This window comes from Podarcis melisellensis, assembly GCF_964234715.1.
Source record: "Podarcis melisellensis genome assembly, chromosome: 5".
NCBI lineage: Eukaryota > Metazoa > Chordata > Lepidosauria > Squamata > Lacertidae > Podarcis > Podarcis melisellensis.
Genome location: NC_138537.1, coordinates 90,063,777 through 90,079,125, shown reverse-complemented (window position 1 = coordinate 90,079,125; position 15,349 = coordinate 90,063,777). Strand labels below are relative to the sequence as shown.

At 47.1% G+C, this 15,349-nt stretch overlaps 1 protein-coding gene across 1 annotated transcript; it reads right to left on the bottom strand.

Moving 5' to 3' along the window:
- Positions 1 to 361: 361 nt before the first annotated feature.
- On the bottom strand, positions 362 to 11,419 carry RBP3 (retinol binding protein 3). The gene is made up of 4 exons (XM_081911699.1): positions 8,287 to 11,419; positions 3,907 to 4,097; positions 2,008 to 2,150; positions 362 to 1,145 (listed from the first exon to the last, which is right to left on the bottom strand). The coding sequence occupies exons 1-4, from the start codon at positions 11,323 to 11,325 to the stop codon at positions 826 to 828; spliced, it is 3,693 nt and encodes a 1,230-aa protein (XP_081767825.1). The 5' UTR covers positions 11,326 to 11,419; the 3' UTR covers positions 362 to 825.
- Between the last annotated feature and the right edge of the window lie 3,930 nt (positions 11,420 to 15,349).

The following is a 15,349-nucleotide window of genomic DNA, read 5'->3' as shown; positions in this document are numbered from 1 at the left end:
ATGTATGCTCACACATACAATATTGCCTTCAGTTTGATGAGTTTCTGCTTAGGCGCATAGGACTTCTTTGGTGGCAAAGGTAGAAGAAGAAGAAGAGTTTGGATTTGATATCCCACTTTATCACTACCCGAAGGAATCTTAAAACGGCTAACAATCTCCTTTCCCTTCCTCCCCCACAACAAACACTCTGTGAGGTGAGTGGGACTGAGAGACTTCAAAGAAGTGTGACTGACCCAAGGTCACCCAGCAGCTGCATGTGGAGGAGCGGAGACGCGAACCCAGTTCACCAGGTTACGAGTCTACTGCTCTTAAACACTACACCACACTGGCTCACATTTTACTTCTGAATAACCCCTACAGGAATCAGCATCTCTCTTCACGACGATTCACGCGTGTACAAGATTGCACGAATCCACTCGTTGAATCAGGAAGGACGAATAAGGGGTGTACACCAGTGAGGAGGGATGACATTCAGGGTGGTGTGACCTGTAAAATTTGCATCGGAGTGGAAGTGGAAGGGTACATACACAAACTCGAGTAATCACAGAGCTCCGGCTGCTCCTAGCCATCTACTCTGTGTGTATTGTGTGGGCTCAGGCCTTCCTGGGTCTGAAAGAGGAACCTGTGGGTGGGTTGGGTTGGGGTGTTCTTCTGCATGTCTTTCTTCCCCCTTTGTGGACTTCTCATAAGAACTGGGACTGGGTCAGTGATATCCTTGAGACAGCAGAGGCCTGGGACAGATTTGCCGGGATGAAACACTCACCTCCCCTAATTTTCACTTCCTGCCTTTTGCTCCCATGGGGCCTTTGGTTTTGGACCTCTAGTTTAGCTGGACCTGTGGAGCCGCAACATTTCCTTAGCCTTGATGAGTGCCACCTCAGGGGGAACTTCCATGTGAGGTCTAACGCCCACACCCTCCCAGGTGTCATCCATGGAAATGATGGATCTGGAAGTTGGAATGGTGAGGTAGAGGCTGGTGCCATCCACGTGGTATGTCTGGGGCTGGAGGCAACCCCCGCTGGTCCTTTGCCCAACGATGAAGGCTCTGCCCAGTCTCTTCATGATGAACACAAATTCCTCGGCAGCACCGGCAGTGACAGAGCTGGTGAGGATGACTAGACCTTTATTGGAACCGTATCTCATACCTTCAAGAGGCAAGATAACATGCAGTAGGTTAGTACATTGGTCCCTTTCAACCCTACAATTGGCTACCCTCCTTCTTGCAGCTATGAAATAAGAGGTAATAAGACCTCAAGGGTTCAAAATCAACCACAAAATTAAAATCCTTACTTAATTTACATAGGCTGGATCTACACAGCTATAAAAAAACGCTATGGGGGAAAGTTGTAAAAGCTCACAATGGAAATTATTATTGACTTTCCATTTCAGCTCTACAGCGCCATCTGGTGCCACAGTGTTATAACGCATTTATAACGTTATAATTCGACTAATGTAGTTGAGTCCATAGTGTCTCAATTTTAGAAGTGCCTTATATGAATCTTGTTTCTGCTTACAGCGATCCTGAAAAGCAAGTGGCTATTCCTTCTGCTCTACAGATTGCAAATTAAGGCCGAAAAAGTGCACTTTGAGAAAGGCCACACAGACAGCCAGAACCAGGCAATTGCCTGAAGCGAGAGTAATGTCATCCTCAACCCGAACCCCTGAGGAAGATGCAGAAGGAAATACAAACTGCTCTACCCAGTGGGGAGCTTTCGGTGCCTTCCCAGGTCCCTCCTGACCTGAGGATTTAGCTCTCCCACTTTCCTCACACTCAGTGGTCAAGTCCCAGTAACACCCCATTTTCAAACACTACAAAAAATTAAGTGTTAAACACTGTTTCCCCGTGTATTCATTGCGTCACTCCATTTCTTAATCAGAACTGCTTGACAATGATCCATGCTTTCAGCCGTTCTGACATTTCACAAATTACACACTGTCAGTGGCTTTCTAATATAGGTATCAGGAAATCTATTGACAACTACTAACCAAAAGTATAATTGTTCTCACCTGTAAGCTGCGAAAGGGTCCACATGTCTCTGGTGGTATCATTGGGTCTGTTGTAGACCTTGTCCAGAAGAACTGGGTGTCCTTCATCAAAGAAATAGGAGCACAGAGCAGCTACGGAAGATGAAGAGCCTCCTATATTATATCTAAACAGAGGAGGAAAGCCCAGATCACATAAGGTTCAACCTGAGGGACAAGGCAGACATACTTTCTAAAATGTGCTGCATGGTTTGAACACATGTATATTCAGTGAAGGGAGGGAATCTGGATCACAAACAGAATTACTGTTTTTGGGAGACAGGGGGTGGGCTGGTGTGGAGGACTCCCTGGTCCTGAATGGGGTAACTGTGCCCCTGATGGACCAAGTGTGCAGCCTGGGAGTCATTTTGGACTCACAGCTGTCCATGGAGGCGCAGGTCAATTCTGCATCCAGGGCAGCTGTTTGCCAGCTCTATCTGGTGCGCAGGCTGAGACCCTACCTGCCGGCAGACTCTCTCACCAGAGTGGTTATTTCCCGCCTGGACTACTGCAATGTGCTCTACATGGGGCTACCTTTGAAGGTGACTTGGAAACTACAACTAATCCAGAATACAGCAACCAGACTGGTGACTGGGAGCAGCCACCAAAGCCATATAACACTGGTCCTGAAAGACCTACATTGGCTCCCAGTATGTTTCTGAGCACAATTGAAAGTGTTGGTGCTCACCTTTAAAGCCTTAAACGGCCTCTGCCCAGTATACCTGAAGGAACATCTCAACCGCCATCATTCAGCCCAGACACTGAGAAACTCCACCGAGGGTCTTCTTGGTGGTTATCTCACTGCAAGAAGTGAGGTTACAGGAAACCAGGCAGAGGGTCTTCTTGGCAATGGTGCCCGCCTTGTGGAATGCCCTCCCACCAGATGTTAAGGAAATAAACAACTATCTGACTTTTAGAAGACATCTGAAGGCAGCCCTGTTTAGGGAAGTTTTAATGTTTGATGTTTTATCACTTTATTATTATTATATTCTGCTGGGAGCCGCCGAGAGTGGCTGGGGAAACCCAGCCAGATGGGCAGAGTATGTATGTATGTATGTATGTATGTATAAATAAATAAATAAATATTGTTATTGTCATTGTCATTGTCATTTTCATTGTCATTATCACAATCATCATCACAGGTTCACTATGAAGGTCCGAATCTATAGCCTGCTGCCATACAACTGCACATATGACATTTGAAATGTTCAGTTGCACCCATGCAAGTGGTTAAGGGGCAAAGAGATTAAATCTGAAGCTTTGAGAAACAACACTTTTACTGTGTACGTTCCATTTTGAAAATTACAATTAATTCCTTAAATTGCTGATCCCCCAAAACACGAAGCCTTTTTGCTAGGGATAATTGGGATGGAAGCTCTGAAGAAGCTGGCTAATTTTTTATTTTTATGCATATGCAGCAACTACAGAATCTTATACACGCCGAAAGACGAAAAGATTCCAACCAAAGATGAACAGCTTATAAAATTAATTGATTATGCTGAAATGGCAAAATTGATTGTAAAATGTAACAGATCAACATGACAAATTGTTTATGGAAAATTGGAGGCCTTTATTAGACTGTCAAAGTATTTTAGCGATATGAACTAGTGAGCAGGATTTGAGATATAAGCGGGGGGTGGGTGGGTGGGCTGAAATAACAAGATGGGGGTTTAATGCAGCAATTAAGGATAAGAATAAAAATATCCAGGCTGGAGGAGTGGAAGTCAACAAGAAAAATATAAGTGAGCGATGTATGCGACGTAAATTTGTTTTAACCTTAGAAAAAATCAAATAAACATTAACATTTAAAGAAAGAAAAGAAAACTATGATTAATTCCTCGTTGATTTCATCCAGTCCCTAATAATTTTTGGTCTAGCAGTTACCTCAGGTCTATGATTAGCGCATCTGTGTGGGCGATCTTCTCCCAAACGTGTTTCAGAAGCAGCTCAGAGAGTTGAGACAAAAGATCGCAGTCGCTGAACATATCGAACCTCAAGTAGCCCACGTTGTTCTCAAGCACGTTGGTGTGGTAGGAGAACTTCACGAGGTCTTCAAACATTTCGGGAGGAGGGATCTGCCATGGTTTGAAGAACATAGGTTGATGAACATAGAAAGGCAACGTCACATGAATGAAGGTGGTGGAGATCTTGAGCACATCATGGCTCCTAGTCTCACTGAAATTAAGCCAGGGTTGAATAGAGTGTAGAACTAGGGGAGACCAAGGTTCAAATCTCTACTCAGCCATGATGGCCGGTGCCTGTTTCTTAGCCTGCCTCATTCCTACCTCACATGGTTGTTGTGAGACTGAAGTGGTGGGAAGGAGAGAACCATATACACCACCTTGAGTTCCTTAGAGGAAAAAGGTAAAGGTAAAGGTACCCCTGCCCGTACGGGCCAGTCTTGACAGACTCTGGGGTTGTGCACCCATCTCACTTAAGAGGCCAGGGGCCAGCGCTGTCCGGAGACACTTCCGGGTCACGTGGCCAGCGTGACATCACTGCTCTGGCGAGCCAGAGCCGCACACGGAAACGCCGTTTACCTTCCCGCTGGTAAGCGGTCCCTATTTATCTACTTGCACCTGGAGGTGCTTTCGAACTGCTAGGTTGGCAGGCGCTGGGACCGAGCAGCGGGAGCGCACCCCGCCGCAGGGATTCGAACCGCCGACCTTTCGATCGGCAAGTCCTAGGCGCTGAGGCTTTAACCCACAGCGCCACCTGCGTCCGTTCCTTAGAGGAAAGGGGGAATATAAAAAGGACCCCTGACCATTAGGTCCAGTCGTGACCGACTCTGGGGTTGCGGCGCTCATCCCGCTTTATTGGCCTAGGGAGCCGGCGTACAGCTTCCGGGTCATGTGGCCAGCATGACTAAGCTGCTTCTAGCGTACCAGAGCAGTGCACGGAAACGCCGTTTACCTTCCCGCCGGAGTGGTACCTATTTATCTACTTGCACTTTGACGTGCTTTCGAACTGCTAGGTTGGCAGGAGCAGGGACTGAGCAACTGGAACTCACCCCATCGCAGAGATTCGAACCGCCGAGCTTCTGATTGGCAATTCCTAGGCTCTGTGGTTTAAACCACAGTGCCACCCGTGTCCCAAGGGGTAATATACATGAGAATAAATAAATATTGTTTCTCTGCTGGGTGCTCCTTGTACTCTGAACCCATGGTCAGAAACCATGACGGGACAGCAACTTGAGCAGATACAGTGGTACCTTGAGTTACATACGTTTCAGGTTACAGATTCTGATAACCCAGAAATAGTGCTTCAGTTTAAGAACTTTGCTTCAGGATGAGAATAGAAATCGTGCTCCGGCGGTGTAGCGGCAGCAGGAGGCCCCATTAGCTAAAGTGGTGCTTCAGGTTAAGAACAGTTTCAGGTTAAGAACGCACCTCCGGAACGAATTAAGTACTTAACCTGAGGTACCACTGTATATGCATTTTAATGCGAAAACGTCTCAGTTACAGTAAAAGCATCTCACGCACTCGCAAACCTGGTGTAAGTAGAAATCAGAATTTTAAATGAATGTGTAGAAACCTGCAATAATAATATCTTTAAAATGAACCACGGCTATCTGTTGAACCTATTAAGTTAAGGCTGCTTTCTTGTGTTAAAGAACAAACCATGGAGGCAAACATTGGACGTTGTGTTTTATTAGTGTAGGTAACCTGCAGACTCAGGGACTAGACCAGTGCTTCTCAACCTGTGGGTCCCCAGATGTTGTTGGACTACAACTCTTATCATCCCTGACCATTGATCATGCTGGCTAGGAATGATGGGAGTTGTAGTCCAACATCATCTGGGAACCCACAGGTTGAGAACCACTGGACTAGACAGAGGGCCTTCTCGGTAGTGGCGCCCGCCCTGTGGAACGCCCTCCCATCAGATGTCAAAGAAATAAACAACTATCTGACCTTTAGAAGACATCTGAAGGCAACCCTGTTTAGGGAAGTTTTTAATGTTTGATTTTTTATCGTGTTTTTAATATTCTTTTGGGAGCTGCCCAGAATGGCTGAGGAAACCCAGCCAGATGGGCGGGTTATGTATGTATGTATGTATGTATGTATGTATAAATAAATAAATAAAGTCATCACGGGCTGTAGCCTCCGAGAGATGGACCTCCATGATTACCCACAAGACCCTATAGATGATCAGAGGACATATGTTACTAAGTTGTGCATTCTCTTCACTTGTGAATAATTATGCATATTTATGGTGCTGGAGGAGACTCTTGAGAGTCCCATGGACTGCAAGAAGATCAAACCTCTCCATTCTGAAGGAAATCAGTCCTGAATGCTCACTGGAAGGACAGATCCTGAAGCTGAGACTCCAATACTTTGGCCACCTCATGAGCAGAGAAGACTCCCTGGAAAAGACCCTGATGTTGGGAAAGATGGAGGGCACAAGGAGAAGGGGATGACAGAGGATGAGATGGTTGGATAGCGTTCTCGAAGCTACCAGCATGAGTTTGACCAAACTGCAGGAGGCAGTGGAAGACAGAAGTGCCTGGCGTGCTCTGGTCCATGGGGTCACGAAGGGTTGGACACGACTGAATGACTAAACAACAACAACAAATGACTTTATCAACAAAGAAAGACAGTTTTGCTTAGATACTGCTAACCTTTGCTTCTGGATCTATACCGCCCAAGCCTATCCATGGTACCTTAAATTGCACCCTGCCCTGGGATTTGCTTTTAAATAGGCATGCAGATAATTGCAGCAGTTGTATGCTTGCCATATGTCAGGAAAATCCCTGACATATCCTGGTCACCAGGTGCACAAATGGTGTTGGGGGATTTTTGCCGAATTGGCAAAAGGTCAGGGAAAACCCGGATGTATGGCAACACAGTGGAAAAAGCAGAGGAAACAGCTAAAAAAAAGCAAAAAATCACTGTTTGGGTTAGTCCACCCCTCCCAAAAAAGCTCAAAAATTTGGGTTTGTTCCCAAAAATAAGCTTAACAATTTTGGGGGTTTCCTAAAAAAAAGTTCAGTGACTTTGCAGGTGTCAGGAATTTTACTTTTTGAGCTATGGCAACCCTCAGCAGAGAATCTGTTACACTGGGGAACTGAGACAAGATTGCCATCACTTGCCCTGATATGCCCACATGTTCCTTGCAGCTTCTGACTTTTGAACAGAGCATGTGCAATGATACAGTCTGTGTTTAGAATCTGCAGAGTACAGGTCATGCAGTCCGAACAGGTGCATGTTCAGAGTGCAGGAGGCTCTGCTCAGAAATTACCATATATTTTGCTCTATAAGACTCACTTTTTCCCTCCTAAAAAGTAAGGGGAAATGTGTGTGCTTCTTATGGAGTGAATGCAGGCTGCGCAGCTATCCCAGAAGCCAGAACAGCAAGAGGGATTGCGGCTTTCACTGCACAGCGATCCCTCTTGCTGTTCTGGCTTCTGAGATTCAGATTTTTTTCCCTCTTGTTTTCCTCCTCCAAAAACTAGGTGCGTCTTGTGGTCTGGTGCATCTTATAGAGCGAAAAATACGGTATGCTAAATGCATACATCTAGCTTGGCCCTAAATTGTAACTGTGGGATGACACACCCTGAACAACAGGAAGGGCAAAAAACTGATATGGGCAACAATAAAAGTGTTTTTCGTCTTAAAAACAAACAAACTGTAGAAAGGGATAGTAACACTGTGGAGAGAATAGGGCAACTTATTATTTTGCTAGTTGTGCTGTTTCAAATGTGCCTTTTATATTTGACTTCACTTAGTCATGCTTTCTTTTGAAATGTTTAAGATTTTTTTTGGTTAACTTTGCTCTGCTAAATGTGGATTCTGCAGTTGACCTCCTCTGTAGTTGTTTTTTTTTTAATGTTCAGGATAATATTTTAGTTTCCTGTTAATTATGTCTGAAGGAATGTTAATTGTATTTAAATGTATACTTTATATTCGACTTCCTTCAGTAATGTTTCATTCTAAATTGTTTTATTTGCTGTTTTAATGTAGGTTGTAAACTGCTTTGAGATCCCCCCTAAAAATATACAGCAGTATAGAAATGAAATAATAATAATAATAATAATAATAATAATAATAATAATAATAATACACATGATTTGCCACTAATACTCTATAACGTGGCAGGGTAGCAGAAAGTTCAGTGATGCCATAGGATGACAAAGTAAACACACACACTCATACACACACGTTTGCCACATTTGCCAGCAGGGCTGGCCCATCCATGAGGCAGGATGAAGGAGTCACCTTGAGTGGCAGAAACCAAAGAGGTAGCACACCCCGAATAGGAACTTACCTGCATGGGCATGATACCTGGGATGTGGTCCTTTGAATGCTCAGGGATGTGGGTGACCTTGAGGTGCCTATCTCCAGAGAGAGCTTTTAGGTTAGCGTTCATTTTCTCAGCCAGTTCCACCTCACAGTTGACATTTCTGTAGGCGGCTTGCTCAGCAAGCTTGGCTGCCACTGTAGCCCCAATATCGACAAAGGCATAGTTGTCGGCCACCAGTTTGCCCACGGTCTGCAGCACACTGGGCAACCTGGCGCGCAAGGCAATGATTTTCTGGGCTGAAGCCAAGGCCTCTGGAGCCTGCGCGGTGACGTGGGGCTCCACTCCAGACAAACTCCACACTTTGCCAGTGACTGGACTGAGCACCACTTGGCTGGGGATCGATGCGTACAACGGGCTGCTGCCTATGTGGTAATTACCAGCTGAAAGCGAGCCCCCGACCGTGGGCTCTCCAATTACTGTGGCACGATGCAGGTCCTTCAAAGAGCGAGTGAGTGCTTCAGCAGCCGAGCCACTCATGTGGCTAATTAGGATATAGACATCCTTAGCCGAGCCGTAACGTTTGCCGGTCACCTCGGGCAAAGTCCACACCTCGGTACTTTGAGAGGTGCTGCGGTCGAAAACTGTGTACAGGTGTCGCTGAGGAGCGGCGTCAAAGAAGTAGGAGCAAAAAATGGGCACTCCGTTGGAGTAACTGCCTGTGTTGTAGCGCATGTCGACGACAATAGCTTCCGTTTCCACCAACTTGTCCCAAACCATGTGCAGCACCTGTGGCCCAATAGCCTTCACCGTCTCCGCCTCAGCCATCATGTCAAAACGCAGGTACCCCACGTTGCCTGGCAACACGTCCACCTTGAAAAGAGCCTTGATGAGGTAAGCCAGTTCCTCGGCAGTGGGCATCTTGTCGGGAGAGTGCTCCTCTGGAGGCGGCGCCACGTGGCTGTGGAAGATGTGCAGCTGATGATCCCCAGAGGTTTCTTGAAGGTCACTGGTCAGCTGAGAAGCGAGGGTCTCAAAGTCCACGACTGAGCGATACCCGCCTTTGGCCAGCTTGGAATGGAGGGCGCCACTGATCCTGGTGGCCATTTCTGGTATGGCATAGTGGGCCTCCAGCAACTGCCTTACTTCCTCGACAAGTACTCCCATGCCGTTGTGGAACGCCAGTATTTCCTGTGCCTTTTTAAGAGCCTCGTCAGCCAACACGATGGCATCAGGAACCACCCCGCCACCCAGCCAACACTCCCCGTGGTTGTCGATAAAAGAGACGACCGGTACATTGATCAGAAGGCCGCAATCTGCTCCTTCACTGAGTTGCAAAATGCAGAAGGTGTGCGAGTGGGTCAAGATACCTGCTGTAATCTCGCCAACCAGGGTGGCACGGCCAAGGGACTGCATGAGGTAAGCAAACTCCTCGGCGGCTGTGGCCGTGTGGTGGCTTGTGAGCAGGTAGACACTCCGCCGAGCTCCATAGGGCTTGCCTAGCATTTCAGCCCTGCTGTTGTGGTCCTGCGACTGGTTTGTGCGCCTGTCGTAGGTGGTGAAGAAATGCACAGCACCAGCGGAAGGGTCTTGGAAGTAGGAGAGCAACACCGGCACAGCGGTTGAGGAGGGGCCTCCGATGTTGTACCGTAGGTCCATGATCAAACTGTCTGTGGCTTCCAGGGGCTCCCAGACTTGACGTACGAGGTAGGGCCCTAGCTTGACCAGCACCGTAGCATCAGCAAACTCGTCGAAGCGCATGTAGCCCACGTTGCCTGGCAGTACCGACACCTTGAACACGGTATTTACCAGGGCGTGCATGAGTTGCTCGTCGTTGGGTAGGTCGGTAGCCATGGCAACCTGCTCCTCGGCTGGCGCAGCTGCAAATTCTCCCGGGGCGGCAGCCCGCAAGAATAGACGCGGGTCTTCCGACGCAGTGTGCAGTTCGGCGTTGAGCTTGGAAGCCAGCTCAGTTGCCGATAGGATGGAAGAGTGGTCGAAAGCGGAGAGATGCGTCAGCAGGGTGGGGACCCGGTCTACCACGGAATAGTTGTCCTTCAGGATACCCATCAAGAGGCTGATACTGCCAGGGATAGCTTTGCGTAGTGAAATGATGCCCAGGGCTTTCTCCAAAGCTTGCTCTGATGAGGCAGCTACGCATGGCTCCACGCCACTGATTTCCCAGCTTTGCCCGTTTCCACTCAAGGGGCTCACAGAGCAGGATAGGGGAATTGTCATGTAGAATGGGGAAGCCCCAATCTGCAACTTTTGGATGCTCAAGGAGCCCCCGGCTGACTTCTCCCCCACTATGATAGCCCTGTGCATTTGTTTGAGGATATAGGCCACATCTTCCGCCACCCCTGTGGTGTGCTGGCTTATCAACAAAACAACGTCCTTCTCCTTGCTGTATCTCACACCCAGCACCTTCGGCAAAGTCCAGATTTCCACGGTCGTATTGGATGGCCGGTTGTATATGGTGTCCACATGCAGCACCCTTTCCTCGTTGTACAAGTAAGAGATAATGAACGGGATGCCAGAAACCTGCCCTCCGGTGCTGTAACGCAGGTCGAGGACCAGAGCTGATGTCTCCATCAAGGTTTTCCACACCTTTTCTACCAGGAAAGCCCCAATCTGCTCCACAGCATCCTGACCGATGATAGAGTCGATCCTTAGGTAGCCTACGTTGCCCTCCAGCACCTCAGACTTCACTGTGTGTTGGATGAGATTTAAGAGCTGCTCCGAGGTCAGAGAAATCTTTGCGTCTTGTTTGGGGGCAACAGGAGCTGAGGGCTCATAAGAAATCACCAGCCGTGGGTCGTTAAGGGCTCCTTGCACCCCAGCTGTCAGAACAGTTGCCAAAAGTTTGGGATCGGAAATGTCCCAGAACTCACCGCCCTTGACGGCTTGCTCGATGGCTTCTTGCATCCCCACTAGGTTTTCGGGAAAGCAATAATTATCCAGCAGAAGCTTTGCCATATCCAACACCAGTGTGGACTGGAGGATGCCCTCAGTACAGCCGCCACAACACATCAGGGCCACACACAGCAGGAGACATTCCCTGATCATTTTCTTTAGTGCAAAGTGAAATGTGCCGCAAGAGAAATCCAAACCACTCGCAGTCTGGGAGGATCTTAGCTTTCTGCCGGCGCTGTCTGTGAATCAGTGCTGAACAGCCAAGTATTACATTTGGAGAGCATGGAATATCCTTTAACTAGCCCTTAAATCTGGCTCTAACCCCTTAATCTCATTAAACTGGAGGGCATCAGACAAAGGCCACACAAAGTGCAGCTTCATCGCGCAACAATCCCTCTTACAAAACGGCCTTTAAGGAGCTTTAGGAAGCCAAGAGAAGCGCTTAGATCGGGGGTTTCCAAATGGTAGTCTGTGGAACGCCAGTGGTCATCCAGGTGGGGCGGGGCAGGTGTGTGAAAAACACTTAAAATCTGAATGGCGAGGTAATAAAATTCAACGTAAGGAACAAAAGGATCAATCAAGAGTAACTGGATATCACACAGCACCTACAGCACATTGTAACTGCTACAACAGGCAGAAAAATCATTAAGTGGTCTGCCGGAAACCCCAGTAATTTCCAAGTGGTCCTTGGGCCACTTTTTTAGGAGACTCTCCTGGGAAACTGACTACATTTGAGCTTGTTTAATGTTTATTATATTTTTGTATGTGCTGGAAGCTGCCCAGAGTCGCTGGGGCAACCCAGTTGGATGGGCAGAGTATAAATATTGTTGTTGTTGTTGTTGTTGTTGTTGTTACTATTGAATAGTACATCCGTTTTTCATTGGAGAAATGTTGGAGGGTATGGCAGTTTCTTTTCCTGGACCAATGATAGCTTCCCAATCCTCCAGCTTACATTCTATTTGCATTTGGTTTTTTTTTTTTTTCCAACACTGAATATTTGCGCTGCAATCCCCTCCCCGGCAGGTAAGAATACATTTGCTGTTAGTGTTACTGACCATTCTCAGGACTGCACTTTTACTATGTCTGCTCACCAGAGTGTTGCTAAATCTGAGGCGACTTTAATCTTCACAATTTGTCATCAATTAGGATTTACTTGTAATACCAGTGCAGAACATATGGCCACTGCTTCCGGACAGGAGAAACTCAACCCGACAGACTGAAATAGAATGTGTGTGTTATTTCTTAAGCGCCATTCTATTGTGCTGCTTAGAGATTGAAAGAGGATCAGTCTAGACTTTATCCCTTTCAAATTTGCCGGTCTACGCAGTTTCCATGAGGATAAAATGTGAGTGCCAATTTACAGATTTTATAGAGTTAGGGTGAGACAGTTTCAATTTCCTCATCATCCTGGGGGAAAAGTGAGAAGAAGGGTGCTGCAGGGTTCTGTCCTGGGCCCGTTGTTCTTCAACATCTTTATAAATGACGTGGATAAAGGAATTGAGGGGATGCTCATCCAATCTGCAGATGAAACCAAATTGGGAAGGATAGCTAATGCCTTAGAAGATGGAATTGGGATTCAAGATGACCATCACAGACTGGAGAAATGGGCCAAAACTAACAAAAGGAATTTCAATAGCCAGTGTGGTGTAGTGGTTAAGAGCAGTGGACTCATAATCTGGTGAACCGGGTTCGATTCTCTGCTCCTCCACATGCAGCTGCTGGGTGACCTTGGGCTAGTCCAACTTCTCTGAAGTCTCTCAGCCTCACTCACCTCACAGAGTGTTTGTTGTGGGGGAGGAAGGGAAAGGAGATTGTTAGCCACTTTGAGAATCCTTAGGGTAGTGATAAAGCAGGATATCAAATCCAAATTCTTCTCTTCTTCTTCTTCAATGTCAGGTTCTGCACTTAGGCAGGAAGAACCAGCTGCAAAAATACAAGATGGGGGACACTTGGCTTGCTGGTAAAGGGTAAAGGGACCCCTGACTGTTAGGTCCAGTCACGGACGACTCTAGGGTTGTGGCTCTCATCTTGCTTTATTGGCCAAGGGAGCCGGCGTACAGCTTCCGGGTCATGTGGCCAGCATGACTAAGCCACTTCTGGCAAACCAGAGCAGCGCACGGAAATGCTGTTTACCTTTTTGCCTGAGTGGTACCTGTTTATCTACTTGCACTTTGACATGCTTTCGAACTGCTAGGTTGGCAGGAGCAGGAACTGAGCAACGGGAGATCACCCTGTCATGGGGATTCGAACCGCTGACCTTCTGACTGGCAAGTCCTAGACTCTGTGATTTAGACCACAGTGCCACCCGCATCCCTGGCTTTCTGGTAGTACATTCATATTCTACCCTTTTTCTCCAAGGTCACAGGGTCTTGGTAGAACACGAGCTTAACATGCGTCCTCAGTGCGATGCAGCAGCAGAAGAAAAAAAGCTAATGCTAGTCTAGGCTGCTTCAACAGAAGCATTGTGTCCAGGTCAAATAATATTCCTGCTCTATTCTGCCTTGGCCAGACCACACCTGGAATACTGTGTCCAATTCTGGGCACTGCAATTTATGAATCATAGAATCATAGAATCATAGAGTTGGAAGAGACCACAAGGGCCATCGAGTCCAACCCCCTGCCAAGCAGGAAGCACCATCAGAGCACTCCTGACATATGGTTGTCAAGCCTCTGCTTAAAGACCTCCAAAGAAGGAGACTCCACCACGCTCCTTGGCAGCAAATTCCACTGTCGAACAGCTCTTAATGTCAGGAAGTTCTTCCTAATGTTTAGGTGGAATCTTCTTTCTTCTTTCTTGTAGTTTGGAACCATTGCTCCGTGTCAACATGAAGGATGTTGACAAACTGGAACATGTAAGGAGGAGGGTGACCAAGATGATCAAGGGCCTGGAAACCAAGCCTTATGAGGAACGGTTGAGGGAGCTGGGTATGTTTAGCCTGGAAAAGAGGAGACTGAGAGGAGATATGATCTCCATCTTCAAATATCTCAAGGGCTGTCACAAGGAAGATGGAGCAGGCTTGTTTTCTCCTGCTGTGGAAAGTAGGACTGAACGGATGGATTCAAATTACAAGAAAGGGGATTCCAACTAAGCATTAGGAGGAACTTTCTGAAAGTAAGAGCTGCTCCAGAGGAATGGACTGCCTCAGAAGATGGTGGACTCTCCTTCCTTGGAGGTTTTTTAACAGAAGTTGGATGGCCACCTGTCAGAGATTATTTAGTTGTGATTTCTGCATTGCAGCGGGGGGGCCTGGACTAGATGGTGCTTGGGGTCTCCTCCACTTCTACAATTCTATGATTCTAAGCAAGCCAGGTGTGTCCCGTCTTATATTTTAGCACCTGGTTATTCCTTCCTAGGACGTGGGTGGTGCTGTGGGTTAAATCACAAAGCCTAGGGCTTGCTGATCAGAAGGTCGGCGGTTCAAATCCCCGTGACGGGGTGAGTTCCCGTTGCTTGTCCCCTGCTACTGCCAACCTAGCACGTCAAACAAAAGCATGTCAAAGTGCAAGGAGATAAATAGGTACCACTCCAGCGGGAAGGTAAATGGCATTTCCGTGCGCTGTTCTGGTTCACCAGAAGCAGCTTAGTCATGCTGGCCACATGACCCAGAAGCTGTACACCGGCTCCCTCGGCCAATAAAGCGAGATGAGTGCTGCAACCCCAGAGTTGGTCACGAATGGTCCTAATGGTCAGGGTTCCCTTTACCTTTTATTCCTGCCCAAGTGCAGAACCTGACATTTGTCCCAATAAATAAACATTAAGTGTTGTACTCCTTCTCTAATCCAAGCCCTCTGTGTCAAGGAAGGTCACTGAGAACTGCTGCAGCATTTTCTGTAACATAAGCTTTATTCAGACATAATTACCGGCTGAGCACAAAATAGAAAGAGTCCTTTGGTGCTTACGTTTATTTTATCTGACCATTCTTAATTTTCCTTCTTTGCTACCTGCTTTGAATGGGGCCCTGTACAAAAAAAGGGAAAAGAATCCAGATATCAGGGTTTTAAAATGCATCCTTTAAATAAACAAATAAATAAACACCCCTCCCTCCTTGTTTTTTTTTTGCTGATGGGTGTGTGTTCTTACGACGATGGCCTCTCTGTGTGATTTGACTGGTCACCTGAGGATTTGTGAATGGAAATCTTAGAAAGCTCGGTGCTTTGAGTGTGGAGATAAAAGAGT

Coding starts and splice junctions, on each gene's coding strand:
- RBP3 (XM_081911699.1), bottom strand. CDS start 11,325: ATGATCAGGGAATGTCTCCTGCTGTGTGTGGCCCTGATGTGTTGTGGC. Junction 2,151..3,906: donor GCGCTAATCATAGACCTGAG/GTAACTGCTAGA, acceptor TCCTCTGTTTAG/ATATAATATAGGAGGCTCTT. Junction 1,146..2,007: donor GACCCTTTCGCAGCTTACAG/GTGAGAACAATT, acceptor TGCCTCTTGAAG/GTATGAGATACGGTTCCAAT.